General features: G+C 34.5%; 1 protein-coding gene across 1 annotated transcript in view; it reads left to right on the plus strand.

The window, feature by feature from the left end:
• Positions 1–289: 289 nt before the first annotated feature.
• Positions 290–17,119, plus strand: part of LPCAT (lysophosphatidylcholine acyltransferase) — a 100,693-nt gene continuing 83,863 nt past the window's right edge. Inside the window, exons 1-2 of the mRNA XM_035374197.2 lie at positions 290–453; positions 15,091–15,224. Coding sequence (XP_035230088.2) covers positions 15,111–15,224 — 114 coding nt within the window. The 5' untranslated portion in view covers positions 290–453; positions 15,091–15,110. The remainder of the gene's footprint in view (positions 454–15,090; positions 15,225–17,119) is intronic.

Here is a 17,119-nt window from a genome sequence, read left to right on the forward strand (position 1 = left end):
CGGCAAAACGTGTATATAATTTAATAGGCCGTACAAGTAAGTCATGTGGTTTCAACATTAGATTTTTTAAATTCTGCGTTACCTAATATACGTTTGGCGGATTGCGATAAATCTGCGTCTCGAAATAAAACAGAAAATTCTGTTATTTGCTATCAACGTGCAGATTTTAAGTTACAAAATGCAGCTTTATCTAAATTTGACGTTTCACTGTGGGCACTAACGAAAAAAATAACCAAATGAAAGACAGGGTTATTAGAGTCCGTTTACCACTTCTAATCAGACGCCGAGAGATCTATGGCCGTGAACTTGAAGCACTACCCGCCGATAGGCAGCGAAGCTTATTAGTAAATATTCTCGGATCTGATAATCATTGGATAAAGCCTCTCTTGCCAAATAAGACGGATTCCAAAGTGGTAGCAGTCAGTAGATCGTACTGGAAATTTATTTGACAAGGTAAGCAGCTATTTATATTTATTTTAAACCGGTAGTTTTCAAAATTTATTTCGTGGAACCCTGGAGCTCGACAAATCAAAATTCTACAGTTTTTCAATACCGCATGGACAAAAAGAAACTAAATCTCTGAAATAACTAATTAAATGATGTAACTAGTCAACAAATCGCTTTCATATTTTGTGATTCAACGGCAAAAGTGGAACGATGTTTTGCTTTTCAAGATTTTAATTCAAGGATCCGTTTTGGGATTTTGGATACCGGATTGCGATGGAACGTTGCATGTCGATGCTTAAATAAATGTTGTTGCCACTGAATCACAAAAATGAAAAGCAAACGCAACTCGTTGATTTGTACAATGGTATTTTCATTTATGTTGCTGTTATCGAAAACTGTATAAAGTAAATGTGTTTTATGAGCGAAACAATGAAATAATCAGAGATTTTTGCAAATCGGAATCCTTAAAGTTTCTAAAAATCTCAAATCATTCCTATAAAAACATCACCTTGCTTAATCTCCTGACTGGTCTTTCTGTCCGCTCTGCCTCTTCGTTCAGCTGATATGCTAATTTTTCGACTTCGTCCTTAAATTTTGCACACCAGTGTATATTACCTGCAGTGTATGAAACGCTGGCATTCTATAGACTACCTAGGCATGTTATAGAATGGCGGGTGTTTTTAGACAAAATATGAAATATGAAAATTATTATATACAGTTACTAAATACCCAGCTGCGGTATGATAGCTTTTCCACGAAGCGGGTTTAGGGTTGCCAGAAAGTGGAAAACAAATGCAGGGTTGCCAGATTTGGCGCGAAATATCCCATTTGGCAACAAAATTGGCGATATGCCATACACGGAGCGAGAACATTCTAGAACAAATTCTTACCGGTTTTCCCGAGAATGTTCTCGAAGGCAGGTCAAAAGCTATATATATCCTGCCTGTACGCGGAGTATTGTATCGTGAGGAGTATCGAGATTATGTTCAGTTCATACTTGAGTGAGTGTGTCTTGAGTTGCGAGAGCGATCGACCGAGTCGGGAGGTGTAATTTAGTGCTTTGCCGTGAAGCTGTTGTTATAACCTGTGTTGCTGATTGTTTCAGCGTGTTTGTCGTAGTTTTTCGACAACTGTAATGTGTCTTTCGAACTGTCCCGTTTAATATTGGCGAATAAATCGCGTTAAAGGGCGTCTGGGAAGAGACATTAGAAATTGTCGATCACATCTGATTGGTGGCAAGTTATCGTTCGTCACATATTACTTCGCTCGCCATTAACAGATAATTAGGTTTTTTGGAATACGACAGAGAAAAAAAAAAGCCAGTCCTTCTCCAAGATTTGATCCACTGATATCCCAACTGCAGACAGAATTCCAACAGAATGTGCTGACAACTTACATCGTAGTAGGGAGCACGAGATAATGTGATAAAGTTTTATAACTGTAACCAAGATCGATTAAAATTCCGTTGAGTGTAAATATTTATGGTAATTATAAACTTTGAACTCAAAAAATCTGCTGACATATATTTGAGCACAGAATTTACACATGAGGCGAACACAAGCAAATTATAGAAGGAACGCTCTCATATGTTCGTTAAACGCAAAAAACAGTGATTTGAAAGTGACCGTATTTTCTCAAATTGGGCTGTACCATCCACCGTCGGGCACCGAGAAGAAGATTTTCTAAATTGAAGGGCATTAAGAAGATGTTGAGAGGAAAGTCATCAGTAGGTCGAAAAATTAGTTGCCGAAATGGCCTTACTAGTGACGGAACGGTTAAAACCGCTGAATACTAGTAGTTCAACTTACATTTGGAAGCCAGGCAAATGGTTTGGCGGCATTGTTGGTTTTTCGTGGTTTTCCTTAAGTGTAACGTCAATACGAACCAAATTCTTTTCATAAGTCCTCCACGAAGGCATCTCTCCCATTTAGGCAGATAGCTAGCGTGAGCTTTGCCATATTCAAAATTTTAAAACAAACACTTAAACTTTTACTAGATTCTACATATGTTACAATCACGCATGTTTATTGAAATCATACAAGTTCATGCCAGTCGGCTTTTCCGCATATTGATCCTTGTTACATGGAAGTTAAAAAAAAAAAAAAAAAAAAAATATTATTTCAATGGGGCATATAAAATGCAAGTTCTAAAATGTTGATCAGAAATTTTAAAAACATAGCTAGAAGTCTGTGGTTGTAGTGATATTCAATAGCATATTATTTTAATATACGTCTGAATGTACCTGAGCAGAAATCAGTACGTGTTTTGTCAATTTCGTTATTATAAATGTGTGTGTGTTATTAAGTATTAAACAGTTGTTAATGTGTTATTGTGTAGTTAAATTATTACCAATCTATTTCCAAAGTGTGTGACGAGCTGAAATTCATAATTGGAAAAACATGCGCAAAAATTTCAATGCATGTAATTTCCCATAATCAAAGGGCATTTCATATCATTATTCCAAGGAGAAAGCACGCTGGATAAATTCGAAGAAAGTGATGGAAAAAAAAAAATCGAAAACAGGGCGATGAGCCGAAATATTTTGGGAAATTACGGTTTACCTGAAGGCCATATAGCATCATCCATTAACGGTTTTAATTTCCGTGAGAAATTTCTCACGAGTCCAACCACAGTTCAGCTAAGAAGAAAATCGAAGCATAGGCTATTTCATCTTACTACGTTTTGTTTTTGGATGGGTGAACACAAAATATCCAACAAAGCTCACAGCTCACTTTACGCGCCCGGTATGAGTAGTGAAAAAAAATTGTCTCAAACGAGTATTTCCAGTACGTCGCAACAAGCAGTCACGCATTTCGCAGAGCATTATATTAGAATTTTTACTTGTGGGTATTCTGCTTATTCATTCGCATTTTTTTTAAGTGCGATCTCTTTTTGTTATGACTGCAATGATAGTTAATTGTTTGAAATCTTTTATAATATATAAGTAATATGGTTCGTTTTAGACGGCCAACATTTGTGGTGTGGTAGTGCATTAATATATTTGTAGTGCATAGTTGTAACAAATACATTGCAGCAGGCAGTCATCAGTTCAACATGTCGCTCGCAGAGCCCGTATTCTATTTCTAATTCATTTATATCTTTTAAAGTAGTAGTAGTAAAGTAACTTTTAAAGTAGTAGACACAAAGTAAGAGTTTTTATTTTGATAACAATGATATTTAATTCTTTGAATTCCTTATATCTACAACAAAGTTTACCTTGTGCACCCAGCATTAGTAGTGCAAGGTCTCCAGTAAGCATTTTCATTAAGTTGAAGCATATTTAACCTTCTAATTATACAGAGGCTGTTCGCACATTTTTTGGACGATTTTAGTAAGCGATAATAAAAAATCGTTTGCTGCAAAATAAGTAATTGCAATTGTACTATATTTTTATAAAAGTCAAAATTATCGTCTGTGGCTTCAAAGTTTTGTTTTTATTCAAAATGGCGATAACAAAGCAGTGGTTCGAAGGCTACATTTACGCTCTTTCCGAAGAGGAATATGCATACTCCGTTATCCAAAAACGATGTGAGAGTCATGGTTTTGTGATATCTAAAGCGTCAATACAATAGGTAATATCATCAATAATAAAGGAAAAAAACGTCAATTGGAGCCTCAAGTGGGACAAAAATTCCAAACAAGTATGCAAGGAAAAAGCGGACATCTTCGACTATTGCAAAGGTACGTTGTTTAATGTTAAACGAAAAACCCCTAGTCAAAGGACAGTCGCAAAATCATTAAAATGCTCAGTGTCCACTGTAAACAAAATGATAAACGTTGATTTAAATCTTAAGAAAGCGAAAAAACGCAATGTGCATCGTCTTCTTCCAAAGCATATCGCTCAACGCAGGACACGCTGCAGAATTCTATATGAGAAACACTTATCCAAAGAAAAATGGAAAACAATTGTCACAATAGATGAAGCATGGGTGTATTTAAATGACATTAACAAAAAAAAAGAGCCATTGATTATCATAAAAGGGGAGAAAAAAATTTAAGTACATGGTTCAAAGAATCGAAAGTAAGTTTTTCTAAGAGATTCATGATTGTTGCTGGTTTTTCTTATAATGGCAAGTTAAAAAAAGAGAGTGCAAAAAAATGTCAAGATTAACTCCAGATACTATCAGGAACATATTTTATCGCCAATTTTTCTGAATGAAATACCATCGTTTTACCCACAGTGCCATCATTCTATGAGACTCCATCAGGACAAAGCTGGCAGTCACACAACAAAATCCACTGTAAATTTTCTAAAAGAAATGGAACAAAAAACTGGTATCAAGGCCATACCCTTCACTGATATCCCTACTAAATCTTCCGATGTGTCACCTATGGAGTTTTGTGCTTTTGTACTTTTAAAAACTGCATTATCCAAACGTTGTCTCAAAACCCTTACAGGACTCTGGAAAGCTGTTCGGGAGGAATGGGATAGAATATCTCTTCTGCCACTTCCAAAAGGCATTAGTATCCTGGAAATTGCGGTGTCAAAAGATAGTTCAGAATAAGGGATGACAAATATAACATTGAAAACACAAGAATTTTATGTAATTTAGGTTTTTGAATACAATATACATCGTTTATAAAATGTGTGAACAGCCTCTGTATTTATATAAGTAGAAGCGTATAACAGTATATTTAACCTTCTAATTAGCGTATAATTAATATTAGAAGCGTATAATAGTATATTTAACCTTCTAATTAGCCATGTAGTCATGTAATTGTGTTTAACCTCACTAGTAAATAAATTTATTCATAGTTTTATTATATTTAGTATCCTCTCCTTGTATTTTCGGTATTGTTAGTGCAAGATGAGCTTTCAAATAGAGTTCCAATGTCCAATAACTTTATAAATTCTTCTTCTGCCCTCCATAAACAACAGTGATTGTTTTATAGAATGTGAATATTCATTTTTTCTGTAATATCATAGTTTTTATTACGTTTTTTTAGTTTTTTCGAACAATTAATGCATTTAACGCTTCACTAGCCCTTACGTCAAGTTATCTTGGTTTTTCTTCTTTGTCACTTTCCATTAATTTTGCTATCTGCTAATTTAGCGTACGAATTACGGTTTCGTTACTTTTCACGATTTCTTTATCACTTTCAATCTATTAAATAATTTCGTTTTCTAAATGCGTGATTAACGGATTGTTCGAAAGAAAACTACTTAAGATATGCTGCCAAAGTATTCAACACATAAGGGCATCGTCTGTTAATACTCCTTTAATTGGTTCATTTTTATCACTTTCAATCCATTCACTAATTTCACTGTCCGACAACTGATCTCCTGACCTCAAGAAACTAATCCAAGAGAGAAATGCTGCCCGCAAGGAATGGCAAAAATACAGGTTTCCTGCGGACAAGACTGTACTTAACCGCCTCAACCACCAGGTCAGGGCTCGTACACACCAACACACACAACGCGACTAGGCCAACTATCTCACCTCCCTTTCAGCATATAAAAGCTCTGTCTGGAAGGCAACTGCAAAACAAAAGAGATGCTACACCAACATTCCGCCCTTAAACGGCCAATAGAAAATTGCCTTCACCGAAATTGAGAAAGCTGAGTCACTAGCTGATCACTATGCTTCTCAATTCTGCACAAACAACATCTCCCACCCTCAAACAGAACGCTTGGTAAACAATACATTAACAGAATTCCTCTCAAAACCTCACACGAACAACATTACTCCTGTCAAACCATCAGAGGTCTACGGCTACATTGAGAAACTCCTCGTTAACAAAAGTCCAGGACTTGACAAGATTTTTAACAAGATGATTAAGTGCATGGGGATACTCATGCTACTTAAACTGGTCTCCACCATCAATGACATGCTTCGCTTGGGACACTACCCCACACCTTGGAAAACTGCTATCATCACTCCAGTTCCAAAGCCTGGAAAGCCACCTGCAGAGCCAGCTTCCTACCAGCCTATCAGCCTCCTGTCCTCACTCAGCAAGGTAGCTGTGTATATCATCCTTCAAAGAATCCTCACTCATACTGAACTCAACAATATTATCATCCCATAGCAGCATGGCTTCCGAAAGAAACACTCCACAGTTCACCAACTTTATAGAGTCACGGAATTCATCTCTCAAGGACTCCAGGAACGCCACACCACAGGTGCCATCTTCCTCGATGTAGCTAAAGCCTTTGATCGTGTTTGGTTGGAGGACCTTATGTACAAAATCATCACCCTGGGTTTCCCAGAGTACATCACAGCCATCACTTACTCCTATCTTAAGGATGGACATTTTATCGTTCGTGTAAACAACACACACTCTACCCCAAGGGCTATCAGGGCCGGCGTCCCGCAAGGGAGCCTCCTTGGGCCCATCTACTATAATATCTACACGAACGATATCCCACAATCACCACACACCACCCTGGCAATGTATGCCGACGACACGGCAATTCTCTCAAAAAATGCATCTCCTGGCCCAATTATACAATCACTCCAATCACACATCCACACACTCGAGTCCTGGCTTAATGCCTGGAAATTTAAAATCAATGTGGACAAGACTGAGGCCATCTGGTTCTCGAAAAGGACAAGCATCGATTCAGAAGACTGCATAATCATTTATGATATTCCTATCCAGTGGACTAAGCAAGCCCGATACCTTGGCATTACTTTAGATAGGCGACTCACATGGACCCCACACATTACACAGCTCATTGCCAAGTTCCGTGTCCGTAAACGAACACTTACCCCCTTAATTGGCCGGAACTCCGCTCTCTCTATAGATAACAAATTGCTCATTTACAAAACCCTTTTGCGTCCCATACTTTCTTACGCCTGCCCTGTTTGGGGATATACCAGCCTTACTAACATGAAGAATATCCAAGTGCTACAAAATGTGACACTCAGACAAATGACGAACTGCCGCTGGTTCATTAGAAACACAGCAGTTCACGAGGAGTTAGAAATCCCCACCATCTCCACCTACTTCGCTCTGCTGGCAGAAAATTTTTTAAAGAATATTCCCAATGTAAATAATATTACCATACCAGTTCTGCATTATGATTACAACACTGTAACACATTGCAAACGACCGCTTGCGGTCCTAAGATATCTGCCATAATGTAACTCCGAATAATATAATACTCCTGTACACTCTCCTTAGCTTTTCTGTATTTGTTTTGGTGCTGTTTTCCTGATTTTATTGTATATACTGTATTTATTTTATTGTACTCGTACATATTTTATTATTCCTCATTATGTATACTTAATTTGCAATATGTAACCTGGTCACACAAATGGACTCTAAAAACTCTTTGAGAGTAGGCAATTTCTTTTTATCACTATCCTACACGCCATTGCCATGCGTACTACCTCCGTCAAGGCCTGCATTTACAGGGGTACTATTTGTCGGACTCGTCCATCGTACTCCCCCCAGCTTTCCATGGTTCTAAAATTTACCACATGTTTTCGTTTGTTACCAGCAACTTCACATATTAGAAAATCGGAAGAATTATACCGGGATAGCGTCATAACGCGGGGACCCGACTAGCGATCAACTCATCGAGTTTGCCTGAGCCGACAACTGATCATTCGAAGAAAAATTTTCAGGCGTTTTCAATAAATTGATGTGATTTGCCACTGAATAATTAACGTTTTCGCTATAAAAATTGCATTTTTTGTACTGAATAGAATTTGGAAATCTTTAAGCTGAAATTAGTATTTAGTAATTTTTCTAATACGAATTCCTAAGTTTAAAGCTATGATTAATCTTTGATCTCACGGTTTAGTGCAAAGTTGAATTAATATTATGCAGCTGCTGGTGAATTAAACTACCATGTTTCCATTTCATTCTCTGATAAGCATTATATTACTTCAAATTAGCAAAGAAAATAGATGATGATATTTTGAACAAAGGAACTAACTGACAATAGCAAAAACGATTCAAGCTTTTCAGTATTGCCGAATAAAATACTAATAACACAACTATACAGTAACAGAATCTCGGTAAAATGTATAACAAATTATAGGATGCGCCGAACCATTGAAAGCTTAACTATCGGACTTCTACTATACTTAGTAAACTGTTTAAAATATATTAACGCGCAAAGAAACTGATCAAACGTAAATGTAAAATAAATCCGCACTCTTAATTCAGAAATGAGTGTTAACCAAAGCGTTTCTAAAGTGGACCAGTATATAAGTAACACGTTTATAATTGGGTTACATAAATAGGTAGTACGTTTATAAATAAACCATATATTCCGGGATATAACGCGTGTTTTTGATAGAAGACATAAGAGCAAAATTTTCGGATGCACGTTATATTCTGAATATAAAAATGTTACATTTAAAAATAAGGAAAAGATGTGCATAAAAATTTAGATTTCTCCATATACCTTATGGGTTTCCAACCTTTTATCTAACAGCTAAATGTGTATGAACCTAGTGAATAGATAAGCGAATAATCTCTTTAATTTAGAAACAGAAACGTAAAACTCAAGAAGGGTTAATTACCTTTTATTTCTCAAAATAAGAACTTAACAGTTGGCTACTTTCTCAGAGCGTATAGCAAAGCCTCCACTTGGGATTAAACTGAAAAACATAAGAAATAAAACTTAACTAATGCTTTACTAAAAAGATATAGCCGAAGCTATCAACACTTATAAGTAGTTGGCTCGTAAATATCAAATAAAGCTGAAATTAGGAAAGACAGGAAAGTAGCTTTAACTAAAGATAACTGCTAAAAACTTAGGCTAAACCTTACATCCTAAATGCTATTTAATTAAAAGAAATTACTTATTTTATGAATTAAAAAATTTTCATAATCGAATAACATGAAAGGTTCGTCATATTCGTCTTCCGTTATATCTTCAGGCATTATCAACGAATACTCTGTCAGCTATACCATCACTGTTACTCTGATCCATAAATAAATAATCCTCCTCCTTTCCATGTAGAATGTTAGGTATATCACAATTTTTAAATGACTTTTGAATTATGTCGGTTTTTACTTCATTCTATGCTTCTATAATCCACTCAGATACTATTTCTAGATTGGCATGACACATCTGGCTCCTTTTGTAAATGGTTTTTAACCTTCTAGTATCCATATGTAGTATTCCACTCTGGTTTTTAATTTTCTTTGAATGGTTTACTGATGTACGAATCTAAAGGTTGAACTAATGGCGTGAATTCACCTGGAATAACCGCCATGTTTACTCTTTCGTCAATTTCTTAGTATTATCCGTTAGATGGGATTTGAAAATACCCAAAACTAAAAGACCTTTCCAGATTCTTTACGACGTTTCTGCCAAATATTTTTTATCCACAGTTTTACACTGTTTTCATCCATCTTTCCTTTCTCGTGAGTATGAATAAAAACACTTTGGCAAATTACTTTTTGATATCGTATTCCTTTTTAAAATAATCATGGTTTTAATTTTTACCGTTCGCTAAGCAGGGAAGCACTACGGGGACGTGAGATTTTTCTTGTCCTGTTGGTTTTATGTGAAAACTTTTGTTCATATAAAAACAACAAGACAAGAAAGTGTCATCAATTGTTTATTGAAAATACATCAATTTTTTTATTTCCTATCATATAAAACATTACTGGAGTTTCATTCATATTTCCAATATGTAATTTACAGCGAATATTTTTTGGCCTTCATAGGTCAATAGGATACTTCTGAAAACTTATCAATTTGTTATCCAAATTTTTCGGAAGCTTTTGTGAAACCTTTTTTTTTTTTTTTTTTTTTTTTTTTTTTTCCCTTCTAGAATAAATTATTCCGTGCCATAAATCGACTTCAAACTTTAAGAAACTCAAAGCTTTCTTAAAGTTTTCATGTTTATTTGCGTTCTTTTTTTGCCCCCTTGAAAGCAAATAAACATATGCTACTTCTTGTTACAATTGATTGATTCTGGCGATTTTCTAGGACCTAATTCGCAACGCTATCTTCTAAGATAGTCCTTTATTCTTTGGTATATTAACTATTGCGATTTCATTTTTCTTCCATTCACTTATGGAGCTTTCACCAACACCAAACATTCTTGCTGCAGTACGATTACCATTTTTAGTCCAAAGGGATTTGAATCCCGAAGGACTATTAGTTTCGTTTTGGCATTTTGCGTCGGACTCATAAATGTCGGTTCACTTTTCAAACTGTTGCCACAAAATGTTAGAGTCCTGCATTATATTTGAAGAAATTAAATAATAAAAAATCTGCATAAATGTATGTATATTTCTCGTATTGTGATAAAACAACGGTACATAGAGTCATCGAATTTTGAATAACGTAATCCTCCAACGAATATGAGCATGTGGAAGACCAAATTTGAAATTTGAAATTTGTTTTATGATCGATTTCCTATTTTTTAAAACTTTGACGAATTTTTGATTAACAAACTCAAGGATTTCAAAGCGAGCAATGGCAACGTTGTGCAGAAAAAACATTTTTATCTCCAGCGCGTGAGTCTCTGTATCGGAAATTCTAAAGATCTGCTCGTTTTAAAACTATTTTGCGATATTGCTGTTGCACTGGATCTTATGGTTTAAGTGCGAGGAACATGATATTTAATAAAGAATGGTAACACACAAAATGTTAAAAAACGCCCCTTTGGACGTAATTTAAAATCTGAAACATTTCAGATTTTTTTTTTTTTTATTATTATTATTTTTTCCCCCCCCACAAACTGAACGACTTTGCATTTGAAACCAGCACTGTGTTTGTTTTGTTTTACAGGAGCCTTAGTTACTACTAAAAGGAATACTAGATCAACTGCATTTCAAATAAAGCAAATGCAGTTTACTAAAACCTTCAATGTTCACGTCAAAATCACGGTTTCAAATATCTAGATAAAGAGAAAACATCTCGCTTTTAATTCTAACCTTCAGTTTTCACTTCAAAATCACGATTTCAAATGACTAGATAAAGAGGAAATATGTCGCTTCTAATTCCACGAATTTATTCAGGTAGGAAGTGCGCTGTTACCTCAAACTGTCCCTCCTTTTCTCAAAAATATAGAATAACATTCGTGTGCACACCTGTAGTTTATACAACCTACTCTATGTGTAAGATTATTTATTCCCTCAAGCATTCCCCCAGATATTTTCAGTATACCATTATTCGAAAGCCTGTGGAAAATCTCAAAATAGATAAAAGATAAAATCTTCAATAGATAAAAGCATCACACATGTGTATTTCAGGTTTGTTCCGAAAGAAAAGGATGCTCATTATACAGAGAAATGCCTATATTTAAAAAAAAAATAGTTTGAAATTATAGGTGCACGTTATACGCTGGAATATACAGTACATCTTTTGATGATGAAACAGAACCTTTAAATACGAATTTAAAAAAATTATATTATTTTTATAATATTGCATACGAGCTGACATGTTAAATATTCAGATTTGTAAAATGGAAATCATTGGAGATGTAGGAAATTCTGTTTTGGTGCCTCTCGGCAGTAATTCCTGTAATGTTTACAATAGTTTATTGCAATCTTTTAAATTTTTACTAACTGTTAAGCCTAATTTAAACACTGACCTATTTACCCTTCATGCCAAATATATTCGCTCAAACAAGAAAGTTGTATCAATTAAAGCTAGTGTAAGAGAGTTAAAAATGTAACATGATATTTAGGGTAATTACAGTTTGTCTTGTGGTGTGAAGAATCCCCGAGCTGTCAGTGTCCTTGCTAAAAATGTCAGTGGCGTAACTAGTGGCGTTGTCGCCCGGGTGGTCCCTAATTTTACCGCCCCTCTTAATACAGAAACAAATAACTACAAGAATATAAAAACGACATGTAGGGAAATGAATTGAAACGCTATGTTAAATTTTAAAGAAAAACTTCAGTTCCAACAATTTAAAATTATATTATCATTTCTTTGTTTTTCTGTTCACGAAGCTGCCCATGTCACCTTAGTTGTCTACTGCATTGCTCCTGTTGCTATTATGCAGCCTTATATACATCTGTAATTCTTGAATACTTCTTAAATGATTTTTATTTAGAAAACGTGTCTCACGATTAGCAATACCTAAAGTAATCGAGAGGAAAGATTGCACTAATAGCACAATACTTACAACTTTGTTCTGGAGATTGTGTTTTAAAATAAACAGCAAAAATTTAAAAGGACTGCCCTTCCACTTTCCTGTTTCGATTTGATTTCACTAGCTGTGATGGAAATAAAACTCTGAAAACTCTTTCTTTGAAATACATTTTTTTCCCACACATGATGATCTAATTATCCTTCGCCTGCCTCTACGGTCGAGCTGAGTAAAACCCTATAAAAGAGTGTTTCATGCAAAAAATGCTACGCTCAAAAATGTGCCTTCCAAAACGCACTGCCCATCCTTCCCTCTCTAGCTACGCTACTGAGTGCTATTCAAAAAAATTACTGTTGATCGCTTGAGGGGCATTCAAAATTGTCGAAAATATTGACAATTCCCACTATCCCTCGAGTCTGGTAAATGGACTGTGCTGTATTAATAAACCGAGAATAAAATCCAGGCCCTTGGTTTGAAAAGACTTAATTTTGATAACTATAAATGCCACAGCAGATCACCTAAAGTGTAAAAAAAAAAAAAAAAAAAAAAAAAAAAAAATAGTGTCGATAAGTAATCATCTTTTCAGTTTGTGCTGCCTCGCTTTAGTTGTAGTTTTCAGAAATGCACAGATCAAATTTGTTGAATATTAAATCTGATCTTATGTAAATTGCACAGATCAAATGCACAGATCAAATTTGTTGAATATTAAATCTGATCTTATGTAAATTGGTTGTAGTTAAGGTGATAATTCATCGACATTTAGGAAGTAACTGTTAATGAAGTTGTACAGCATTTTTTTTTTTTTTTTAATGCTTGGAGGCGCAAAGAATTAGAGATGTTATAGCCACGATACCAGTTCTTTTCTCTTTACGTTACGTAAAGTCATGTGGTGAGGAATTCAAATCCAGGTGAACGGGTTGGCTGCAAGGGCGTTTTCAAAATTTTCCGCTTGTGTAACGTGGCTACAAGTCAGTTTTTCTTAGAAGTCCTCCATGAAGGCATCCCTTTCACTTAGATAGATAGCTTTCACATGATTTGCAGTAATCAAATAAATCAAACCAAAATTAAAAGTGCGACTAAGGAAAGAGACCTAGTCTTCAAATCCAAATTGTGAGGAACTATCATTTGCCACATTTTAGTAAGGCTCTTTAGAAAAAGCAATAACTTTTTCGGATTTAACCTCTGCTCTCCAGGCATTTAGTCGAAACCAGATTGTTCAAATCTGTGTATCATGGGATCTAGGGAAATTTTAATGTTCTTTCAGCCACGAAATTACGTTTTAATTTGATTCCCTTCCATTCTGAAATCTATGGTAAGGTAAAAACTGGTTTCCTCGCTAAGAAGGAAGCCATGGTTTTGCACAAACACACCGAGTCTCCTTTCTCTAAAGTTCTTAATAAATCTAACTTACTAAGAGACTTTTCAGGAGGAGTCATTGTAAATATGTAGGATTTGAGGTGTTCTTAAATAAGAATCAGTCTGTGTTCCTGAATTCCCAATACTGTAGAAAAATTTTAATTTTTTACTGGTCATGTTTGTCTACAGAGTAGTTTCCCACCTCGGCATCATAAATCAGTAGGCTTTGAGGAGAACTGCGGACGAGTTGATTGTACAAATATTCAAATTTATGTATTCTTACAAAATTATGCTAGTTGATCTTTTACGTTGATTCGTCCAAGTTGCATTTGGGTTAATTTTCTATTAAAGAGAATGAAGTTGTTATTCTAAAAGAATGAGTTGATTTAATGTTATAAAAACATGACCAGAAATATCCATTGACATCTAGCACGTATAAGTAACTTGTTCTTTTAATTAGTACCGTTGCATGCGTCTGTAATAGTTTTAAAAAGGTCTTAAATCATGACCGTTCTATTCTTATATTGCGTGACATGTTAGTTTATAAAATGATGAAGTGCGAGTCCAGTTATTCAGGAAAAAAATTTTAAATGTTTTCAATCATTATTCATAGATTCCCCATTAGAAGGTATCTAATATATAGATACGTTGTTTCAAGAAAAGGGGTGCATTGGCCAAAATAAAGGGGGAGCGGGAAGCTAGAAAACGTTTAGGAGAATCTGGCTTAAAACGTCAATCATCTAGACATGCTGAAGACCTTTTTGATAGTTTACCCCTTGGATGAAAATACTTGTTAATTCTACCCCATATAATATAATGTAGTTCAATGTCATATGATATAATGTAATGTAATATGTTTGCGCTTAAGAGCCGGTGCACATATGATGTTAGGCGAGATCTTACTGAAATCCAATACTGTGACCAATAAGAAAACCTCACATTGTAGTGGTATACGATCATATACTCGCAAGTGATCATGAACCTACTTCTTCGGCATATTCCCAAGCATCACTTCGCGTACCTCTTGGAATATGTGTACCCCACTTTAGACACTACTGTTCTAGACAACTAACGATGGCTAACTATGTGGAGAATGTTCTGCATTAATGTATTTCAGTTGCAATGCCGAAACATATTGAAGACCTAGAAGACTAATGACCTGGTCAATTGACTTGCATTTGTGAAATAAAACTGAATGAAGGAAGGTAAGATGAGTTACTTATGGAACTCTTACAACAGAAATATTTTATTAAAAGTTTTCTTTCTGTTTATGTAGGTAAAGAAACAGTACTTAATATGGAGAAATCTGACAAAACAGCCGACCTTATTCGAGAAATGACACCTTATTCTGCGGAAGTATTGAATCCATTCCATTTGGACCAGAAACTGACTATTCTTCAACTGCTTAAGGTATTTTAATTTAGTATTATTTATAAACAACATCATTCTAAAAAAATTAATGTAGATATGTAGAGTTTAAACTACTGGTGTAGTAGTAAGGTAGATAAGTAATTACCGTATTTTAAAAACAAAAAATGCACAATTAGTGGTTATATAGTATATACTTTTGCTGCTGCCGATTGCAACCAAAAAGGGAGGTACACAATTACATGTTACAGCAGTCTTATATACAAAATTTCAACGTTCTGAGGCTACTCGTTTTTTAGTTATGCGTGATACATACATACATACGTACGTACGTACAGACGCCACGAAAAAAATCTTTTTTGAATCCCATTTAAAATCTCTTTTGTTATTCGTTTTGGGGAAAAGAGTCCTTTATTCTGTCCTTAACGTACAGATGTCACGCAAAAACATCATTAAACAGCATTCGATAGCGGTCAAATCGAATATTTTCGTTGAAATATGATACCCGGAATTTTTTGGGATTACAATACTTCCTTTACTTCGTATAAGGAAGTAAAAATGCACATAATTATGTATTGCATAAGTTCAATAAATATGTGTAACACATAATACGATTATTATGCATAACGCATTGCATAAAGTACTTAAAATATATAGTCGAATAAATATGTTGCAATAAAAAATATATAATGTAATGCGTAATTTCCATACAATTACAGTTACGAAAACTAATACATAACGTATATACAATTACTATACTAATTATGCACAATTATATCTATGGTGCACAAAATACACTATAACAAATACAGTACTAATAAATGCACAGTTACAATGGCAGTTCTAGAATAAATATACAATTATGGATAGTGATATATATATATGTTACACTAGCAGATCCCACTTAAAGAAAAAATGAATGATAATTCAATTACAGTTTAGATGTATATACTACTATAATAGAGAATTTCAGTACATTTAGAAAATAAACATCAGTTACTCATCTTAATCATTTATGATAATATTTTTCAAAAATTAGGGTTAATAGCAAATAAAATATTCATTATTAATTAATTTTATTACAATACTTTTAATAAGAACAGCACATGATATTTTTTAGTGAGAACGACGTAGATGCGCGGGATGTTGTCCGTGACCAAAACACCATCATATTATTGATATAATTAAGAACACTTCTTTTTTGTAAAATAATGTTGTGATGAGTCATAGAGTCTACATCAGTATAGAATTGATAGTATTTAGGATTGACTTCAGCGTACAACTAACATAGCAAGAAAAAGGCTTCACTTACTGAAAAAGGTAAAAATTTGATTAAATTTTCATTTTTGAGATCGAGACCAGGATAGAATCGAAACCGATTTTTTCAGCTGCCGCAACAGTCTAAATCATACGATTATACAGCGTGTAGTATCGATACTGCGTAGGATATTGTAGGATTGATACAGATATACAATCGACGTTAGTTACCGCCAAGGATTGGTGAACAAGTTCTTGAGATGCGTTTATAGAATACATTCTGACTTGTAATATCTATAAAAAAAGTATATGTATATGTTAAAGAATTTGGAGCTCAGTCCTATAGGAATATCAAAAGTAAATTAAATTCTTTTTCACAAAAGCAAATTGAAAGAACGGACCCCCGCCCCCCCAAAAAAAACTGTTTTATATCCTTACAGCTTTGAAACAAACTATTGAAAAAAAATTCCTTTCATGACTCTTTCAAATCATGTTAAAAAGCATTAAAAAAGTTGCAATTGCAAAGTTTCATCATGGTTTTGTTCTTTTTAGTCCTCTAAACTAAATTATGCTCCTCTGAATAATTTTATATTTTCAATATTCTAAATTCATAGACGCCTGAGTGATAAAAGAACGCAAAAATAAATTTTAAGTAGTAAGATTTATTGCTTATAATTATT

Source organism: Stegodyphus dumicola, chromosome 2 (genome assembly GCF_044657685.1).
Source record: "Stegodyphus dumicola isolate Sdum_Otavi_A_Nest chromosome 2, ASM4465768v1".
Classification (NCBI taxonomy): Eukaryota; Metazoa; Arthropoda; class Arachnida; order Araneae; family Eresidae; genus Stegodyphus; species Stegodyphus dumicola.